The following is a 22,362-nucleotide window of genomic DNA, read 5'->3' as shown; positions in this document are numbered from 1 at the left end:
GGCAAGGGACGTTACTCCATTTACTTTGTGGTTCCAAAGAAAGGAGGTTCTGTCCGGCCTATCCTCGACCTCAAAGGGGTCAATCGGGCCTGGAAAGTGAGGCACTTTCGCATGGAGACTCTCCGCTCTGTTATAGCGGCAGTGAAGGCAGGAGAGTTCTTGGCTTCCTTGGACATCAAGGAAGCGTACCTGCATATTCCCATCTGGCCTCCTCTCCAACGCTTTCTGCATTTTACAGTCCTGAGACGACACTTCCAGTTCAGAGCCCTCCCTTTCGGGTTGGCTACTGCTCCGCGGACCTTTTCCAAAGTAATGGGGGTCATAGCGGCCTTCCTGCTAAAGGAAGGAGTACAAGTCCATCCTTATCTGGACGACTGGTTGATCCGAGCCCCTCTTATGCAGAGTGCGGCAAAGCTATGGACCGGGTAGTTGCTCTTGTGAGCTCCCTGGGATGGATCATCAACTGGAAGAAGAGCCAGCTGCGCCCGACTCAGTCCCTGGAGTATCTGGGAGTTCGATTCGACACCCAAGTGGGCAGAGTGTTCCTGCCAGACAATCGGATTGTCAAGCTTCAGGCTCAGGTGGACTAGTCCTAGTAGCCTCTCCTATTCGGGCTTGGGACTACGTGCAGCTGTTGGGCTCTATGACGGCCACGATGGAAGTAGTGCCCTGGGCCAGGGCTCATATGAGACCACTACAGCTATCTCTGCTGCTGCGCTGGACTCCGATGTCGGAGGATTATGCTGTGCGCCTTCCCGTGGACCCAGCAGTGCGCAAGGCGCTGAGCTGGTGGACGCAGACAGACAAGTTGTCTGCAGGATTGCCTCTGGTGACCCCGGAGTGGATTGTCGTCACGACAGACGCCTCTTTGATGGGCTGGGGAGCCCACTGCTTGGGAAGGACAGCGCAGGGGCTCTAGTCTCCTGCAGAGGCAAGTGGTCTATCAACCTCCTGGAACTCAGAGCCATTCGGTTGGTGTTATTGGAGTTCATCCCGGTACTGGTGTTGTAGCCTGTACGGGTCCTGTCGGACAATGCCACGGCTGTGGCCTATATCAACCGCCAGGGAGGTACCAAGAGCGCCCCTCTAGCCAAGGAGGCTATGAGTCTTTGCCAGTGGGCGGAAGCGAACCTGGAGCAGCTTTCAGCGGCCCACATTGCCGGAGTCATGAATGTCAAGGCGGACTTTCTCAGTCGCCATACCTTGGAGCCCGGAGAGTGGCAACTATCTGCTCAGGCGTTCTTGGACATCACGAAGCGCTGGGGCCAGCCGAGCCTAGATCTGATGGCGTCATCGGCCAATTGCCAAGTGCCGCGCTTTTTCAGCAGAGGACGGGACCCTCGATCCCTGGGAGTAGATGCTCTTCTCCAACAGTGGCCGACACAAGAGCTCCTCTATGTGTTCCCGCCCTGGCCCATGTTGGGCAGGGTGCTAGACCGGGTGGCAAAGCATCCCGGCAGGGTAATCCTGGTGGGTCCGGATTGGCCCAGACGTCCCTGGTATGCGGACTTGATCAGGCTCTCAGTCGACGATCCTCTGCGGCTGTCAGTGGAGCAGGGCCTGTTACATCAGGGTCCCATGGTGATGGAGGATCCCTCTCCCTTTGGTCTTACGGCCTGGCTATTGAGCGGCAGCGTCTGAGGAAGAAGGGCTTCTCAGACAAGGTCATCGCCACTATGCTGAGAGCGAGGAAGCGCTCTACTTCTACTGCTTACGCCAGGGTTTGGCGTATCTTTGCAGCATGGTGTGAAGCAGGCTCACTTTCTCCCTTCACTGCTCCAATTTCTTCAGTGTTGGCGTTCCTGCAAGAAGGTCTGGAGAAAGGCCTGTCGCTCAGTTCCCTTAAAGTCCAGGTAGCGGCTCTGGCTTGCTTCAGGGGCCGCCTGAAGGGTGCTTCCCTCGCTTCGCAGCCAGATGTGGTGCGCTTTCTCAAGGGAGTTAATCACCTGCGCCCTCCTCTGCACTCAGTGGTGCCTGCGTGGAATCTCAACCTGGTGCTAAGAGCATTGCAGAAGCCGCCTTTTGAACCCTTGTCGAGGGCATCTCTGAAAGACCTGACGTTGAAAGCAGTCTTTTTGGTGGCTATCACTTCAGCCAGAAGAGTTTCCGAGCTCCAGGCGCTCTCATGTCGAGAGCCTTTTCTGCAGTTCACTGAGGCAGGAGTGACTATTCGCACAGTGCCTTCCTTCCTGCCCAAGATTGTTTCTCGCTTCCATGTGAATCAGCAGCTCTGTCTCCCTTCCTTTCGTAGGGAGGACTACCCAGAGGAGTACTCCGCTCTGGAATATCTGGATGTGAGACGAGTCATCATCAGATACTTGGAAGTGACCAATGATTTCCGGAAATCGGATCATCTGTTTGTCCTGTTTGCAGGTCCTCGTAAGGGTCTGCAGGCTGCTAAGCCTACAGTGGCAAGATGGGTCAAGGAAGCCATTGCAGCGGCTTATGTGGCCGCGGGGAAGGTTCCGCCTATCCAGCTGAAGGCTCACTCCACGAGAGCTCAGGCGGCCTCGATGGCAGAGGACGGATCCGTCTCCTTGGAAGAGATATGCAAGGCGGCAACTTGAGCTTCGGCTCATACATTCTCCAAGCATTACCGTTTGACTGTGGCTGCACGGGCGGAGGCCCGGTTTGGAGCTTCAGTGTTGAGGTCAGGGATTTCTATGTCCCGCCCTGGGTGAGTACTGCTTCGGTACATCCCACCAGTCTATGGATTGATCAGCTTGATGATATGGAAGGTAAAATTATGTATAATCATACCTGATAATTTTCTTTCCATTAATCATAGCTGATCAATCCATAGCCCCTCCCAGATATCTGTACTGTTTTTATTCTGGTTGCATTTCAGGTTCAAGTTTAGTCTTCAGTTACTTCAGAAAGACTTCGTGTTCAAGTTCTTCCTTTACTTGGATTCTTCAAGAGTTGAGACGAGTTTGTGTTACAGTGAGCTGCTGCATTCCTCTCCCCTCCGTTTTACGGGGCTGGATTGAGACATAAATTCTGCCGGCACTCCCTCCCGCTTCGTGCGGCTGTAGGGCAGCTTTGTACCCCTCCCGCTTCGGCGGTGTTAGGGTCAGTCAGCTCCTCCCGCGGTTGCGGTTGCAGGATAAGCCAGATCCCCCCGCATCGGCGGGTGTGGTGTCCCTCCCCCGCTCCGCGGGGATGAGCTGGACGGATTCCCCTCCCCCACTTGTGTGGGGATGAGCTGGGTTAATTCCCCTCCCCCGTTTCGGCGGTGGTGAGCTGGGCAGAGTGTCCCTTCGTGGGTGTAATTTTCTAAGTGCTGAGTCCTGCGGATGGAGCTTTGATATCGACATACTGAGGAGTTTCCGGCAGCACATGACCACATATAGGGAGGCAAAAGTTTGCTCTCTATCTCCACCTGCTGGTAGATGGACACAACCCACCAGTCTATGGATTGATCAGCTATGATTAATGGAAAGAAAATTATCAGGTATGATTATACATAATTTTACCTTTTGTCAGTAGAGGTGCCAAAAGATTTTTTTGGCTCCTTAAACAAGTTGTCATCTAAAGCCGTACCTTATGTTCCTTCTGTTTCAATATCGGTTAAATGAGGACATTCTATCTTATACGTTTCGCTAAGGGCTCAGTGTCCAAGGTGAAAAAGGGGACTTGGGGCACCCTTGTCTTACTCGGACATAAAGGCCTCTGAGTATTCCGTTCCCCATAATTTGGCTGGGGGGGAGTAGTATACAATGACTGGACTCGTAGGCCAAAATTCTCACCCAATCTTATTTGGCACCCTGAAAGAAAAGTTCCATTTGACTCTTATCAAATGCCTTCTTGATGGCCATACACATCGCCTTGATGTTTTTTGTCTCTAGATAAAGTTGATAATACTGTTTCGTGAAGATTTTAGATATTTAATGTCTCTTATGGCTTCCTTTTTATACAATAGATTCTGTGATAATTTGGCACAATGCAGCTGAATTTATTTGGATTTATTTACCGCCTTTTTGAAGGAGCTCTCTCAAGGCAGTGTACAGTAAGAATAAATCAAACATGAGCAATAGGCAATTACAGCAGTAAAAATATTCAAATAATACAAAATATGGCATTAGTATACTAATGTCAACACAATACGTTACAACATTTTAATTGACAGTAAAGAGTATAAGCAAAGATGGAACATATAGCTAGGTAAGAAAAGTTAGAGAGTAAAGCGACTAAAGAAAGTTGCACATGAGGTCAGAGAGATGGTTAACATATAGGGTAAGAGAAGTTAGAAAATAAGGTGACTAATTTTAAAGAAAGGTGCACATGAGGTCAGAGAGATGGTTAAATATTTTATCAGCTATGAACATGTCCTGCTGCAGTAGGTGCAGCCAGTGTCAGTCCTTGTGTGTGTGTGAGAGACTAAAGGCCTGGTTGAAGAGCCAAACTTTCACCTGCTTCCTGAAGTAGAGATAGTCTTGTGTTAAGCAGAGCCTTTCAGGGAGTTCATTCCGGAGTGTGGGTGCTACTCCAGAGAAGGCTCGCTTGTGGGTATCACATTGTGTAATGTCTTTTGGCAAGGGTGTGGTTAGTGATAGTCCTTGAGAGGACCTTAGTGTCCTTGACGGTGTGTAAGAGGGTCATCATGTTCTTCAAGTACTCAGGGCCATTTCCTTTAAGGCCTGGAAGATCAGACATAGTTTTAAATTTATCCCTGTATTGTACTGGTAGCCAATGAAGTTTTTGTAAAAATGCTATGATGTGGTCATGTCTTATTGCAGCATTCTGAATCAGTTGAAGCTGGTGCAGACCCTTTGTAGTCAGACTGTTGTACAGTGCATTGCAGTAATCCAGTCTTGATGCTAGACAAGTAATCAGTTTGTTCAAGGCTGTAGGTAAGTCTGGTTCAATGGGTATGAGTAACTGCACATCATTCAGGTAGATGTAGAACTGAGTGTCCATTAACTGAATCAGCTCAGCTAGTGGCTTGAGGTATATATTTAACAGAATAGGTGACAGTATTGATCCTTGTGGTACCCCACAGGTCAGTTCCCATGGCGATGAGTTGCTGCCAAACATTATGGATTGTTGCCTCTCTCATAGGATCTGAACCAGGCAAGTACTGTTCCATTGATAACCTATTTCTGTCAGTCGTGTTAGCAATCATGATCCATTGTGTCAAAAGCTGCTGAGAAATCAAGCAGTACTAACACTGAAGCGAATCCCCCTATCTCGGTTTCTGTGAAGATAATCTATTAGGGATACGAGGACCATTTCTGTTCCATAACTGAGTCTGAATCCAGATTGACATGGATCTAACCAGTTTCACTCTTCTATAAGTTTCCCTAGAAATGGGATGTTGAATGGTGGCTGGTAACTTTCAAGTTTGTCCTGGTCAAGGTTGTTTTTCTTTAGCAAAGGGCGAACCATTGCCCTTTTTAATGCTGTTTAAAATAAACATGTTTTTGTATAGAATTGAGGAAATCAAAGCATGTTTGAGCAAAGTGGGACAGATTTCTGAAGTCTATGAGGGAATACAGCTGTAGCGACAACCCCAGACATCCATAGCAACTGTTTAAGGTATAGTTCTAACAGAAAGTTCCCTCTGAGGTAGAACTTACTGCGTTGTCCAGAACTGCTCTTTGTGTGGGGATGCACTATGACTGGACTAATTGGGATGGGGAAGCTGTGTATTGTGCATATGTATATTTAATATTGCTTAAAAAAATCCCCCGAAAGAGTATAAGCCTCTAAATTGTTGGGACAATAGTAAAAGCATATAATTCTGTTGGCAGCACTACCTGCAGTAGTGTCAGTGGCATTGGGTCTGGACTGATACTTCTTTAAATTGATCTGTGAGAGTGTCCTTTTGCATTCTGCTAATTTGCAGGCTTTTTCCCATTGTCAGAAATTGGATTAGAGTAAGATTTAGTCGGTGTAGCACAGTGTTGGATGCTGGCATAACTAGGGGGATGCTGAAGGGTATATTGTGAGTTTGCGGTGGTATGCTTAATTGCAAGAGACTGGGATTTGTGCATATGTGCTCTGCTTCTGTCATGAAACCACACTTGGTGAAAAGTGTATTTCTCTTAGGTTTAAACATAGCAGGACCAGTAGTTTATATATAAACTCAAAGGGCTTTAATTTTTTTTTTTTACTACCAAGATATTTGGTAGTTTGGTTAATTTTAATATTTTGTTAAACCCTTTAATGCACCGTGCTTTTATTTTCCCACTAGGTTCCTGTGGGAGAACACACAGAAATGGATATACCAGATAGTAAAACATTGGATAAGATTTCTGCGCAAAAGAAAAGAATTGCACACCCTGCAAAATTCAATGTAAGATTAATAGCTGTGGAGGGTTATAAAATTGCAGTGGTTAGAGTTTTGTCTACTTATGCCTATAGATATCCAAAGGCCAATTGGACACTAAAAACCAAAAACTTATCTGCAATAGGGTAGAAAACTGTGAACACAACTGCACATATAGCCATAACTTGGTTTATGAAATTGGTGTGTTTTCTCTGTTTTAGTGTGATCATGGATATTACCTCTTTGCCTTATCTGATGATTAAACATAACATAGGAAGGATTACAGGAGTTTAATAACATGTCTTTCATACATAGGTAAAATCAAATCGAGAAATACTTGTACCGTTCAAGGGTCCTGCTCCACAGCAAATACATAATTCCAGAATCCTGCAAGCTCAGCAACATGCAGTGCAAATAACAGCCGCTGTTAAGAGTGGACAAGCATTTGTTGCTGCCACTTCTATACAGCAGATGTCTGGGTTCCCACCCTCTGGTCAACACCATGAACCTGAGATAGGTATGTCTACTTTGTATATACTAAACTATGGTATTTTGTTTTAGTGGGAAGATGTTGGCCAAATAAGGTTGAGACATTGAACCACACAGCATAATCAACTATATTTAGATGCATGTTGCCCAAGTGCTAACACCTTTTGGGGAGGCTCCATCTGTTTGTGTGTACACACGAATGTGTCTGTACATACAAAGAAACTCTCAAATACGTGTACACATGAGTTTGCAAATGGAGGAAGGGGGAAATGTTCTGTTTTGTCAAATAAGTGTGTGCTTTCCAACTTGTTTTGGTTGTAAATGTATTTAATTTATGTAGTTTATTTGGATTTCTGATCAGGGTACTGGTATAAATAACTGCTAATTGTACTGGCACATTGTGTCAGATGTGGCACAAACTTAGATTGTGAGCCCAGTAAGGACAGAGAGTACCTGCACAATAATATATGTAAACTGCTTTGGTTTTACCACGGAAAGACAGTGTATCAAATCATGACCCTATACCCTATATCCCCCAAGGCTTGCAGTCAAGTACTGAATTAAATTAACAAAATTACAGAGCATATATATGTGTGGATTATTGAGAGAAAGCCAACATGAATTTAGTGAAGGAAAATCTTGCCTCACCAGTCTGCTACATTTCTTTGAAGAGATGAATTAAAGTATGGATAAATGTGAGCTGGTTGATAATTGTGTATCTGGATTCTCCAAAGACAAGCAGGCTGCTTGTTCTCACATGTGGGTCGACGTCCGCGTCAGCCCAGGAATCCGCATTTTGCAAGCAAAATATAAATTTTTTTTTTTGCCAGAGTCTTCTGGCGCACTTGCAGTGCGAACCGTGCATGTGCGGACCGATTTCCGTTCCGTTCCGTGAATGCGTTCCTCAGTTTTCTTTTCTCAGTGTTGAGGTGCGGTAAGAGTTTTTCTGCGCTCCTCTCAGGCCCAGGAAAGTTTTCGACAGTTTTTTGGCTTTTTGCCTTATTTTTCTTTATTTTATTTTTCAATTCTACAGATTAAAAAAAAAAAAGTTCCTGTAGTTACTTTACTTTTGTTCACCTTTTTAAGTTTCCTTTGTTTTCGACACGGCTGGATTAGGCTGCACTTATTTTTGTGCCTTTTTTCTTTTAACCGGCACAATTGCGTCTTTTTCGCTGAAGCCGTTTTTTACTTCCATGTCATCAGACACCCAGCGGCTTCAAATGTTGTACTCGGTGCAACCGGACCATCTCAGGTACCGATGCCCACGCCTGGTGTATCCAGTGCCTTGGGCCCGACCATAGCCCAGCCGCTTGTAGTCTGTCTTCGTATGAAGAAACGGACCCAAGTGTCTCGAGAAGCCCTGTGAGAAATGCTTTTGGGGCTCAGTCCGGTCCTTCAACATCGGTACCGAGGTTTGCGTCGACATCGACTTCGAGGGAAGCATCGACGTCTGGATCAGAGGTAATGGCTGCTGAAAGACCTATTCGCGCTGGGAGCAGTGAGGCATCGAGTGGGTCTCCACCTGCCTCGAGGCCTCCTGCTATGCAGGCCCCCCGGGACTGCCCTTCGTTGGACCCGGCCCCTAGGAGGCGTGAGGATTCCACGTCTTCCTTATTGGTACCGAGGAGTCTCGATGACATGCGTCGAGCAAAAGGCGAAGAAGCACTGTCCTCGTTCTCCTTCGACACAGTGCTTGGGAGCTCCGGGGTGTCGAGGGAATCGGCACCCGAGAAGCATCAGCGCCGAGAGGATTGCTCCCCCTCTATTCATGATAGAGGGGGATGCGTCGGTCTTCTGGCAGCCCAGTACCTGCTCCTTAGCCTCGACAGATTCTGCCACCTTTACCGACCCCTCAGTCTTGTCTAATGGCAGCTCTCGACGAGCACATCAGGCCCTGCTTCCAGAACTTCTGGAAGGATTGTTGTGCCAGTCTGCTTCGGTGTCGGGGGTGCTTGTACCTTCTGTATTGTCTGCTGCAGCGGCATCTGGCCCTTCGCCTGTGGTGAGGTCAACAACCTCGGTGCCGCCTGCGGCATCGGTGGCTGCCACCCAGCTCGACTCCCCTTCGACGTCGGTGGAGGAAGCTTCACTGGAGTCCAGGCAGGCGTCAACTTCTCGGCACCATCATAGAGGACGTCGTTCCTTGGCGTCGAGGCAGGCTCAGTTTCGGACTGCTCTGAGAGATGTCTTGTCCAATACAGAAGATGAGCGTTCGTGGGAGGAAGAGGAAGGTCCCAGGTACTTTTCTTCTGACGAGTCCTATGAGATTCCCTCTGAACCTTCTCCTCCACCAGAAAGGAGACTTTCTCCAATGGAGAGTCTATCCTTTATCTCCGTTGTCTGGGAAATGGCTGCGGCTATTTCCTTCCCTATGGAGGTTGAGGATGAGCCCAGGGCTGAGATGCTCGAGGTCCTGGATTATCCTTCTCCGCCTAGAGAGGCTGCAACTGCTGCTTTGCATAATGTACTGAAGGAAGTACTTATGCGAAACTGGTCATTCTGTCTATCTAATCCCATGATCCCGAAGAAAACTGAATCCCAATATCGGATCCACAGTGAGCCTGGATTGATGAGGTCTCAGATACCTCACAATTCCATGGTGGTGGACTCCGCCCTCAAAAGAGCCAAGAGCATTAGGGACTATGCCTCGACGCCCCCAGGCAGAGAATCTAGAACCTTGGACTCTTTTTGGAGGAAGACGTCTCAGGCCGCTATGCTTGCTGCTAAGATCCAAACATACCAGCTCTTCACGAGCATCCACTTGCGGAACTCAGTGAGGCAACTGTCCAGCTTGGTTGATGCACTCCCTCCGGAACAGGCCAAGCCTTTTCGCCAGGTGGTCAGGCAGCAGAAGGTGTGTCAAATTCCTGGCCAGGGGTACGTTCGACACTTTTGATGTAGCATGCAGGATCGCTGCCCAAGGTATAGTGATGCGCAGATTCTCATGGCTGCGTGTTTCTGACCTGGATCATTTTGTCCCGCAGCGGATGACGGATGTTCCTTGCCGGGGGGATAACCTTTTTGGTGAGAAAGTAGAGGATCTTGTTGACCAGATCAAGAAGCACAAAGGATGCTATGGAGTCTCTCTCCAGCCGGGCATCTTCTGCTACTACCTTCTCATCTAGGAGGTTTTTTGGGGGGGAAGAGGAGTGCTCCCTATTCCTATGCTAGGCGTAGGTACACTCCTGCTTCTCGGCAGCCTGCCCAGGCTCAGTCCCAGCGCGCTTGTTCTCGTCAACAGCGTGCGCCAAAGGCCACTGCGGCTCCCCAGCAAAAGCGAGGGACGGGCTTTTGACTGGCTCCTGTTCAGCATAGCCTCAGTAAACGTGTCCATACCGGATGACTTGCTGGTTGGGGGGGAGGTTAATGTTTTTTCATCAAAGGTGGCCTCTTATAACCTCTGACTGGTGGGTTCCTCAAATAGTCCGGTTAGGATACACCCTCAATCTGGAATCCAAACCTCCAAATTGCCCACCGGGAGCTCAGTCCTACAGCTCCCAACGATTGGTTATGCTCTCTGGACTGAAAGGATGCTTACACACACATCTCGATACTTCCAGCTCACAGGAAGTATCTTCGATTTCAGCTGGGAACACAGCCTTTTCAGTACCGTGTATTGCCTTTTGGCCTGGCGCCTGCGTCCAGAGTATTTACCAAATGCCTAGCTGTAGTCGCAACGTCGCTACGCAGACTAGGAGTGCATGTTTCCTTCTCAACGATTGGCTGGTGAAGAGCACCTAGAAGGAGGGTACTCTGGAGTCCATGCGAATGACTATTCGGGTGCTAGAGCTACTGGGGTTCGTCATAAATTATTCAAAGTCCCATCTCACCCCAGTCCAAACATTGGAATTCATTGGAGCTCTGCTGAACACTCAGACAGCTCAAGCTGATCTCCCCGAGGCAAGGCCGGACAACCTTCTGTCCCTGGTGTCCATGGTTCGAGTGTCTCAGCAGGTCACGGCTCGGCAGGTCCCTTGCTGCTCATCCAGGTATTGTCCGATTTCTCAGAGGGGCGCTTTGTCTCCGTCCTCCTTTGCGGTCGCTCTGTCCGGCTTGGAACCTGGGGCTCGTGTTGAAGGCGCTCCAGCGATCTCCCTTTGAGTATCTTAAACGGGCTTCTGAGAAGGATGTGAGTCTCTAGAGTTTTTTTTTTTTAGTGGCAATGACGTCGGCAAGCTTCAGGCTCTTTCTTGTCTGGATCCTTTTCTGCAGTTCTCGGAATCCGGGATAACTGTTCGTATGTTGCCTTCCTTTTTTTCCTAAGGTGGTTTCAGCTTTTCACCTGAACCAGCCCATTTTTCTTCCTTTCTTTTGTAAGGAGCAGTTTCCGGACTCCTTTGGGCAATTGCACCTTTTGGATGTCCTCTGGGCTCTGTGGCAGTATCTGCAGATGTCAAATGAGTTTAGGAATTCTGATCATTTATTTGTTCTGTTGGGCAGGTCCCCAACGGGGGTTTCCGGCATCTAAGACCATTATAGCCCGCTAGCTTAAGGAGCTCATTTTTTCTGCTTATCTGCTTTCAGGGCGGTCGCTGCCTGAAGCGTTTAAAGCACATTCTACGAGGGCAATGTCATAGTAACATAGTAGATGACGGCAGAAAAAGACCTGCATGGTCCATCCAGTCTGCCCAACAAGATAAACTCACATGTGTATACCTTACCTTGATTTGTACCTGCCTTTTTCAGGGCACAGACCGTACAAGTCTGCCCAGCAGTATTTCCCACCTCCCAACCACCAGTCCCGCCTCCCATCACCGGCTCTGGCACAGACCGTATAAGTCTGCCCTCCACTATCCTCGCCTCCCAACCACCAACCTCTCTTCCCCCACCTGCTCCGCCACCCAATTTTGGCTAAGCTTCTGAGGATCCATTCCTACTGCACAGGATTCCTTTATGCATATCCCACGCATGTTTGAATTCCGTTACCGTTTTCATCTCCACCACCTCCCGCGGGAGGGCATTCCAAGCATCCACCACCCTCTCCGTGAAAAAATACTTCCTGACATCTTTTTTGAGTCTGCCCCCCTTCAGTCTCATTTCATGTCCTCTCGTTCTACCGCCTTCCCATCTCCGGAAATGATTTTTTTGCGGATTAATACCTTTCAAGTATTTGAACGTCTGTATCATATCACCCCTGTTCCTCCTTTCCTCCAGGGTATACATGTTCAGGTCAGCGTGGACTGAAACGGTTGTTTCTTCTCTTCAAGAGATCCTGTCGTGCGGCTGCCTGGGCTTCCCAGCTCTCTTTTGTGCGGCATTACAGGCTGGATGTGGCAGCGCTGCAGGATGTGCATTTTGGAGTGTAAGTGCTTGCTCGCGGAGTTGCCTGTTCCCACCCTACTTAGGGAATGCTTTGGTACATCCCATCAGTTAATGGATTCATCTGCTGTTGATGACAAGGAAGGGGAAATTAGGTTCTTACCTTGATAATTTTCTTTCCTTTAGTCACAGCAGATGAATCCATGATCCCTCCCTGTCTGACTTTAGTTTTTTACACGGATGTTGCATACAGACATTGTGCCTCATCAGGAGTACTTGAAGACAAGCTATCAGAGTGTATGCATGCTGTTTTTATTGCAGGAGGTTGATAACGTCCTCCTTTGTTTGGTTATTGCTTCGATTCAGGGGCGTTTGTTCTCTGTGAGGAAAGTTTGTTATTTTGCCTTTATTCACTCTGCTTTGGAAATTTCATATACTGAAGACAGAGGGGGCTGGGCATCCAGGAACACCATGTGCTTTCAGTGTTCTCTATCTCCACCTGCTGGTAGGTGGATACAACCCATCAGTTAATGGATTCATCTGCTGTGACTAAAGGAAAGAAAATTATTAAGGTAAGAACCTAATTTTCCCATCCCACCTAAACTACATGCTTCAGCAAGGTCTCTTCCCGAAGGAAAAGGTCAATATTTTACTCACCCCAATACCAATAGACACTATGAAAAAAGCAAATGAAATCACCAACTACCGACCAGTAGCATCCATCCTGTTGTCAGTCAAACTGATGAAAAGCATGGTAGCTATAAAACTAACAAAAACGAATTCTCAATATTACACGTGTCACAGTCTGGTTTTCGCCCATTACACAGCACAGAAACAGTACTACTCACTCTATCCTAGCCAAATTCAAGCAGAAAATAGCAATATGTAACATCTTCCTCCTCCAATTCGTCATGTCTAGTGTATTTGACATGGTAAACCTTAAAATTACTCGAAAAATTCGGGATTGCTGGCAACATACTTAGCTGGAACAAGGGTTTCCTAACCACAAGAACATATCAAGTAAAGTCAAAATCAAACATCATCCCCATGGAAAGCTAATGATGACCCCACTAGCCAAGACCTTATCCAACCAAGGCCTTAACCCTTTCATCTATGCAGACCATGTCACTATATACATCCCTTACAGATCTACACTGACAGGAATCGCTAATAAAATGAAGATTGGCTTGAATACCATGGTCTCTTGGGCAAATGCATTTCAACTAAAACTCAACAAAGAAAGGAAACTCACTGTCTCATTCTTTCATCCCAACACACCACAGAAAATCCCACAACTATCAACACCCCAGACCACACCCTCCCTGTCTCAGACAGCCTGAAAATCCTCGGCGTTGCATTGGACCGTAACATAACACTAGAGACCCAAGTAAAATCCACAACAAAGAAAATCTTCTACTCAATGTGGAAACTCAAAACACGTGAAACAATTCTTCCCAAGGGAAACATTTTGCAACCTGATACAATCAATGGTACTAAGCCGTGTAAACTACTGCAATGGAATTTATACGGGATGCAAAGAACAAACCTTAAAGAAATTTCAGACCGCTCAAACACGGCAGCAAGACTCTTCTTCGTAAAAACACGATTTGAAAGCGCAAAACCCTTACGCAAAAAACTACACTGGCTCCCAATCAAAGAACGCATTGCCTTCAAAATCTGAATTATGGTTCACAAAATCTATGGTGAAGCACTGGGATACATGAGACTTGATCGACCTACCAACTAGAAACACATCCGAATCAACACGAACGTACCTAAATCTCTACTACCCAAGCTGCAAAGGACTCAAATACAAATCAACTTACGCATTCAGTTTTTCCTACCAGCGCACAACTGTGGAATGCACTACCAAAAGACTTGAAAACTACATTCGACCATTTACACTTCAGAAAAACACTTAAGTCCCACCTGTTTAAAAAGGCATACCCTACCGACCCAAAGTAAATGCCTGATCTCTGCGACACAACAACACTAAAGTTCGTAATTGTCATCACACAACTCTAACGTTGTACGATTCCTTTATGTGGTCCTACCACATGAACTTTATCCTATCACAATATTACCTTGTATTTGTTTACTCTGGAGTCTGCAAACAGCTCTCCGGCACTATGTAAGCCACATAGAGCGTACAAATAGGTGGGAAAATGTGGGATACAAAAGTAATAAAATAATTTCTAGGGTCACCTCTGGAATCCTTTTTAAAAATTGATAGGTTGGCCACCTTCGTCTTCAGGTACCAAGTTTGATCTTATGGATAAATTACAAGTCACTACTAACAGATCTGCAGTTGTTTTTTTGTTTTTTTTTTTAGTTGTGTCAGTACTCTGGGTTGTATACAATCCAATCTAGGTGACTTTCTATTCTTTTTAGTTTGTCATTTTCCTTATTACATCTTTCAGGCAAAGAGAATTGTTTTAGCACATCTGACTTGTCACTTTAAATACCATTTCTGCAATGTGTGTATCTGTCATATATCTCTCTTAGTGAAGAACGAAGCAAAGAATTAATTTAGTCTCTGCTATGGCCTTGTCCTCCCTGATTTCCCTTTTTATCCTTTGATCATCTAGTGATCCAGTGGATTCTTACCGGCTTCTTGCTTAGAATGTACCTTCTGTGTCATTTCCTGGATTTACTCTCCTCTCAAACCTTGCTGTACATAGAAGAGTTGCTTCAGGCCATGAAGAAATGTTCCTGTCCGATATTTCTCCTTTTCTGCATGTCTTGTGAACTGCCTATTGCTAAGGAGCAGGAGGGCTTGGATGGTAAGCTTATAAACTCTTATTAGGGAACCCTATGACCCTATATAAGGGGATGATGCCCTTATATTTCTTGTTCAGGATGCTTTGATAGCATGCATTAGTTGCCTAGTCCTTTTAAGGGCACGAGGTGCTTTCCCAATTTTCCCCAGCCGCTTCCCATACCTGGAGCATGGTGGAGTCGTAGTTTTCTCGGTTGTCCGTGGTGCGTTACCTTTGCTTTCGTTCCACTGTGAGTTAATTGTGGTTCCTGTGTGGGAACCCGTGAGCTTCCTTTGGGCAGTGCTCCATGAAAAACGAAACAAAAAAACCCCAATGCCACCGTGGCAGTGTTCCTTGACTTTGATGGAAAATTCTTCTTTGCCAGGTCTCTCCGGCCTGTCGCAGGGCAGCAATTTATTTCTGAGGGAAAGTTGGTCTGCAGCTGCAGTCCTAGGCACAGGTCTCTTTCGGACCTCCTGTGCTTCTCCAGGTTCAGTTTTGAACTGGACTTTGGTTGCAGAATAATTCTTTCACTTATGGACTTGTATTTGTTTCTGGCAACACTCTGAGAACTGGATTTGGGTTCCACTACAGTTCCATACGACTCTAGCCAGTTCTTATCCTTCCTTTTCTCCAGATTACACTCAGTCCCTGTATGCTTTAGGTTCACCATGGTGCTGGTAGCTACAGCAGGGTAATTCTGGAAGGTGGCTGGCCTTCACCTGCAGGTTGTAGGTTCCAGACTGGTGGCCCACTTTTCTTCCAAGCTGGGGTCCTCTTCTCTGTCCCAAGGGGCATGATATCTTGCCTTTTCCTTTCTTGATGGCCTTGACCATCAGGTTTTTGTGTGGCCACGATGGTGGCTGTTTTGCTGGGCTACAGTTTTGCCTGGTTGCATACCTCTTCCTGCCACCTCTGTTTTGGCAGTGCCTCTGACACAGTGCCATTGTTCCTTGGCTGGCTTCTATGGCACCTTTGCCATTTTTTTCCTGGTGTTGAGTGTAGAGCCCTGGCCTAGTGCTTAGAATGCATACCTTGGAACTGAGTGTTGTGGGTACAATTTCCACTTTAGCGGCTGGCTTTTATGCTGAACTCCCTCGCTGAGTGAGTGGGATTCTGGCTGGGAGTCCGAGAGTTTTCTGGTGCACTTCTCTTTCTGGTTTACTGTCAGTAGTGCCTTTGGCACCGACATCCGTATTCTTTTGCATCATCTAGTCAATGTTTATCTCCCTTACTGGGTTACTTCAGTGTGCAGTCATACCAGCTAGTTCTGGTGCTCTGCCTCCTTGGACACTTTATACACATAGCTGGCAGAGAATTTTGTCTTAGATCCCTCTTCCCGCTATACTTTTGCCTAGGTCTCCTTTGGTGAGCTTCCTGTTCAGGGATAGCTTGTGCAGTTGTTTCCAATCTGGACTTACCAAGCCTCTGAGGTTGTGTGAGCAAAACACTCCAGATTTTGTTGCCTTTTTTTAGGCCTCTTTGCTGTTGAGGGGCCAGGTGCTACAGGCTAGACAACTTTGCTGCACAGTTTCCACTACTTCTGTTGCATACTGCTGCTCTTGCGGTCTAGAACGATTCAGCTTCAAACTCCAGGCCTCCTCAGGTTTTCATTGTCTCTCGATAAGGGGTTCTTGAGTCTCTCCTCTAGTTTCAGAATAGCAGGTGACCTTTCCTGATTCCGTGTGGTGTGGTGGTCTCCGTCTGATGTGGCTTTGCCATTCTTTAGTGGAGTTACCAGCTAATCTTTTTTTTCCCAGGCCTCTGCGGATGTTCTCTTGGAATCTTTATGCAGGCTTCAGGCTAACCATCGGGCGGTTTATGCCTTCTGGTGTCCTCATTCATTTTGGCGAGGTTGGCTGCTGGCATCATTTGCCTTTGAGGCATGGGCATATTTTTATTTCCTTTGATGTTGCGCTGTAGGGAATTTCCCAACACTTTTCCTGGGATTTTTCAAGAGTCTATTTTTGGGGGGGCGGGGTCCCTGCAGTCCATAATAGTTTATCTAGCTGGAGAGTTTCTTCCTCCTTGGCTCTCAAGGACTTACATTTTCTATTTTCCTTCCACCTTTCCACAGACTATTTCTGTGGTTCCTTTTCTTGGCAGCTATTATTTGATCTGGCTGTATCATTCAGCCTTTCCATGTCAAGGACATTTTCCTTCACAGGAATGGATTGCAAATTCTTTCATACCTTGCTGGCTGATTTCATCTCCTCCAGTATGGGAGTCTCACAGTTTTTTCCAGAATGACTATTCTTCAGTCTTCTTAGGATTGATATTCTAATTTCTGGAGAGTCGGTCATTTCCAGTGGTCATCTTGGAGTATCGTGGCGTGTTCTTCAACATAGCTTTAAGGACAGCTTCCTTCCTGTTGCTCTAATGCTCAGGATTCCTTCCAACTCTGGGACTACTTTTCCTACTAGATCCTGGAGTTTGGGACTGAGTTCCAGATCTGGGTGCTCTGGCATCTGTTTTGAGTTTTCTTCCGTGTGCAACATTCTACTGCCGGCCACTTTGGTGGTTCCTTCTGTACTGTTGTCATTTCTCTTGGCTTTCCAAGCCAGATCTGCCAGCGCTGGGGACTCCAGTAGGCCTTCATTGGCCTTTTCGGCTCTATTGGTGGGTGGCTTTCTACAGCTGCTAATCAGCTTTGGCATGCTTTGGCTGGCTGCATTGGAATTCAGATTTATTGCCGGAGTCCACCACTCTACATCTTCCGTTGTCAGATGAGGAGTCGAGACTTGCATGGTGGGTGGACTCCTGTACTGTCCGGATTCAGGTGTCTTCCAAGCCGGTGTCTTTGGCAGTCCCAGCCTCTCTTGCTGTGCTTGCATCTCTGGGTGACCAGTCGGGCTTAGTGCTGTAGTTGTTAGATCCCGTTTGTGGATAGTCTATTGTTTTGGGTGGTCACGCTTGGTGCCAGATTGAGGGGTCTCATAGTCTCAGCATCTTCCCGAGGAAAGGTATGGTCCTTCTTGCTGGGTAGTTTATTCTCACCCTTCTTTTAGTGAAACTGGGGGCACCCCTGTTGTAGTTGCAGTTCTGGGTTGTCTGTCTATGCAGGTTTTTGGAACTTCAGATTTAGACTGGTCCAACTCCTCTTAATCCTTTTGCAGGGGTGCAGGCCCATTTGTCCCACCTTTCCTTGTGAGATCGGATTTCTGCCTTTCTTCTCACTTTGATTCTTTCTGAGCTACACGTTCTCTGTGCACGTCTCCTTTTTTTGATGTGATCCATGAACGCCGCTGATCAGTTCTTTGGTTTGTGCCTTGCTCAGAGCTTCACAGGGATGCTGGGTTCCTTAGCCTTGCAAGCTCCCTCATGGACGCTTCCATGTTCACACATTTTCTAGCAGGTACAGCTTCTTCGTACAGTTCCTGGGTGTCTTCTGTCCAAGCTGTAGCTTCTTTCAGGGAGGAAGTCCTTTCTTTTTTTCCAGAGAGGTCTTACATTGGGTGTTTGACATGGTCTTCCTTGCTTGCTTTCTGTAGAGAGGGTTCTGTGCAGTTGCCTGCATTTTGTTTTGGAGTGTCACCGTTTTTTTTTTTTTTCAGGGGCTTCAGGTTCCCATCCTACTTCGGGACGGACTGCTTTGGTACATCCCACAAATATCTGGATTCATCTGCTGCTGAGGACAAGGAATGAAAAATTCTTATCTGATAATTTTCTTTCATTTAGTCACAGCAGATGAAACCAAAGCTCCACCTTACTACTTTCGGGGGTTCCCCTAGGTTGTTTCTTTCTCTTGGGTGGGGTATATGCATTTTTATGTTGTTTGGATTTCAACTTGACTGTTTTTGGTTTATCAAGTTGTGGAGAAGGAGAAATGATTGTTTCCTGCTGCTTTATGAGAAATACTGACTGACCAGGAAGCATGTCATCCTATAAGGCAGTGCAGTTCAGTGCTCTGTCTCCACATGCTGGTAGATGGGCACAACCCACAAGTATCTAGATTCATCTGCTGTGACTAAAGGAAAGAAAATAATCAGGCACAACATAAATTTTCAATATCTTTCAGGCTTAAAAGACCTGCTCCACCAGAGTTCACCTACGGTATAATTTATACTTATTGCCAATATACTGAAGGTAAACACATCCTTGTGTAGTCTGATTTTTGTGGTGCTTGCTTCTATTGAAGTGTACCTTTAGCCATCTGTATAGTGTCTTGGAATCGTATCACTCTAACTGGGCTAATTAATACTCTTGAGCCTCTGGCCTACTGTGAGGTGAAGTACTTGACCTGGAAAGTCTTTTCTTGGTGTGTTAGTGATCTCTAGTCCTTAGTGACTGACCCACTGTATGCACTTTTTTCAACAATAGGATGGTTCTACTTGCCCATCCAGAGTTACTGTCTAATGTGGTGTCAGCTATCGCTTTAACCAGTTATGTTTGTCTTATTGTTTGAGATAATTCAGAATTTAGGGTTTTAGCTCCAATTATCCTGTGGTCCAAAATCTTTAAAATTGCCATTTAAAAAAAAAAAAAAAAAAAAAGGGAGGGGGGGATGGGGTTGGACAAAGTCTTACTGTCTCTGAAAAATTGTCTGACGCTTGGCAGGCCCTTTCCTGTTCTTTAAAGGGCACAGGATCCCAGATGTGAGGATTTGACTCTTGCTTGTCTTTAAACAGTTAACTATGTGATGGCCTCACAAGAGCACTCCTGTCTTTCCAATTGTCTTCAAGATGCTAAAGAATTGACCTCACAGAATGCAAGAAATGGTATATACCACGTGTTAGTACCAAAGAGACCTAGAAGTCTTTTTAACTAGAGATGTTTGCCCTCTCCTCTACACAAGATCTGTAAGATTGCCACCCAAGTGTGAAAACATTCACCCTGCTCTTCAGAGAACTTGCTACAGTTTTTTTTTAGTTTTTTTTGGCTTTAATTGAAACATGGCTTTGACAGTTCATTCAACATGGCAAGTATGTCAACACACACTGCACACATGCTTACGCATACAGGCTTCAGAAATTGCTCAAAGTAACTTCCCCCTGAGTGGCGTGAGAAGCAGTGGTAGAGCAGCAGCAGGATTCACGAAACACACCAACATGTACTCAAGAGCCCAAAAAGAAAAATAGTATGCTATACACATGAGACAGAGCATTTTGATTGTCTCTCTAGTGCATGTTTATGTTCAAGCAGATGGGGATCTTCCAAGTGAGGTACTGAGTAGTTCCAACATGTAGAAATGGAATTTCTCGCTAGAGGGTTTTTAGAAAAAAAAATCAGAATCGTGGATCCTCCATGTAAAAGATGGGAAGTCTGCCTTTTGTTTTGACAAAAATACATTTGATTACAGACTGTTTTATGTTGGTGGGTAGCAAAAGAAATGCTCTTGCATTGTGGGAATTGAAAAAAAGAATAAAAAATTAAGCCTGTTTCCTCACTTCCATCTTACTTTGTTAATGTAAGAGTGTTAGGTTCCCATTAGGTCGTCTTCAGTTCTCAAAGTTCAAAATTGTACTTTTCAACAGAAAAGCTGATATTTGCTAGTCACATGATAACTTAGGTATGGTTTGTCTGGCCCACCAGTGTTAGGATTATTAGATAGTGGAAAAGGAAAGGCATTCAGTTTTTATCAGTGTAGAATTATCTTCCATATTGACTTGTACTGCCTCCTTATTAATGTTGTAGAACAATCTTCAGTCTGATTAAACGAGAATGCTTCAAACAGATATAAATATATATTTCTTTGAGGTGCTTGGGAATAGGGAGTGGGGTATGAACAGATATTGCTCCAGGATCTGGAAGAAACCTCCAGGTTGTGTAAACTCAGAGGGCATGACTAGTGTAGCTGCTGGATAGCAGAACTTGTAACGGCCACTCTATTGTGACAGCTCAATCGGTCCATGTAGGCCAGTTGAGGGGGACGTGATGCTGTTGTGCTTGGGATGGCATATGGAATCAGAAGTGAAGAGGTACACACAGTTCCATGCCCACTAAATATTTGTAGAGTAATCTGCTTGTTTGTGTGGGTTTTTTTTTTAATATTAAATAAGAAATTGAGTTCCTTTTGTTAAAGGCTACCATAAAAATGCATTAAACCACATGTTAATGAATTTTTTTTTTTTTTTAGAATGTTTCTATCTGGGGCGCAGCATGGGTGGAGAGTGGGCATGGAATGATTAGCCAGCTAGTGCATTATACATAGTGCATGCTAACTGGCTAACCGAGTCAACATGGGAGCACTTAGTGCCTCGTAAATAGGTGATGGTAAGTGGTCTTGCATTAACCTCCTGGAGGATCCATGCACTAATGCTTACATGAATTGCAATAAAAAAAAAATCCCCCCCCCCTTTTGAAACGGTGCCATGTTAAATCTGGGTTTAGGGTTTAGTAAAATCCTGTTAACACTTTTTAAGCCCAGATTTTGCTGCACTTTAGTAAAAGGGCCTCTAAGTGGAGGAGTGGCCTAGTGGTTAGAGTGGTGGACTTTGGTCTGGGGAACTGGGTTCGATTCCTATTGCAGGCACAGACAGCTCCTTGTGACTCTGGGCAAGTCACTTAACCCTCCATTGCCCCAGGTACAAATAAGTACCTAAGCCGCATTGAGCCTGCAATGATTGGGAAAGCGCGGGGTACAAATAAAAAAAAAAAATCAAGATCTTAGTAGCTCTCGTTGAAAAGTAACCATGATCGAATTCAAAGCTCAAGATATTTCAAGGCTTAACATTATCAAACAATAGGATTTCATCTAGTAGTATCAATTTCTGAACCTCTTTAAGTCAGATGCACTTTTACTGTGTGGTGGTCAAACATGCTAAAGATTTATCGGTAAACTGAGCAAATGTAGTATATAAACTAGTGATCTTCAGTAGGCAACCTTAATCTGTTACAATGTAACTTCTTGATTGACCTTTTGTCTATAGTAAAGATGTATAATTTACAGCTTTTATATACTAGTAATGCATTTTTGATTTATGTAAAGATGTATAATTTACAGCTTTTATATACTAGTAATGCATTTTTTGATTTATGTAAAGATGTATAATTTACAGCTTTTATATACTAGTAATGCATTTTTTGATTTATGTAAAGATGTATAATTTACAGCTTTTATATACTAGTAATGCATTTTTTGATTTATGTAAAGATGTATAATTTACAGCTTTTTATATATTAGTAATGCATTTTTGATTTATAAACAGTATGCATAAACTTGTTGGATGTTCAGCCAGCTGTATCAAGTGGAAGCCATTCATATGGAGTTTTTCAAGGACATTCCATTGCAGCTGTAACATGCAGGCCGAGTATTCCTCTCAGAAAAACAATTCAAATGCCACCTCCTAAGGTATAATTGTTTTTTAAAACCATATCTTTAAACACAAAAAGCATAAATTGTTTCTTTTTGAAAGAATAACAATATATATGTTTGTGGAATTTACAGAATGACCATAACCTGGCAAAACTGTATAGAAATTATTTTTCTTGAGCTTTGTCTTGATTTTACCTTAAAATATTAGGGGCTTCAAGATGGAGCCACGATCACTCCATCACTAGAAACATTGTTGTTCTTCAGACTTGCATTCCTATGACTCCTTGACTTTGACAGTAATGTTCTCAGAAGACCAAATTCCCTTTCCC

The 22,362-nt window shown here is 45.3% G+C and overlaps 1 protein-coding gene across 3 annotated transcripts in view; it reads left to right on the top strand.

The window, feature by feature from the left end:
- LOC115463549 (RNA exonuclease 1 homolog) overlaps nucleotides 1–22,362 on the top strand; it is a 307,692-nt gene that overhangs the window by 27,697 nt on the left and 257,633 nt on the right. For all 3 annotated transcript variants that reach the window (XM_030194179.1, XM_030194180.1, XM_030194178.1), the window contains exons 3-5: nucleotides 6,197–6,298; nucleotides 6,587–6,788; nucleotides 21,927–22,069. In XM_030194179.1, coding sequence (XP_030050039.1) covers nucleotides 6,197–6,298; nucleotides 6,587–6,788; nucleotides 21,927–22,069 — 447 coding nt within the window. The remainder of the gene's footprint in view (nucleotides 1–6,196; nucleotides 6,299–6,586; nucleotides 6,789–21,926; nucleotides 22,070–22,362) is intronic.

The sequence above is a fragment of the Microcaecilia unicolor genome, chromosome 2, assembly GCF_901765095.1.
Source record: "Microcaecilia unicolor chromosome 2, aMicUni1.1, whole genome shotgun sequence".
NCBI lineage: Eukaryota > Metazoa > Chordata > Amphibia > Gymnophiona > Siphonopidae > Microcaecilia > Microcaecilia unicolor.
Note: the sequence above shows the minus strand (reverse complement) of the source record. Positions and strands in the feature narration are given on the sequence as shown.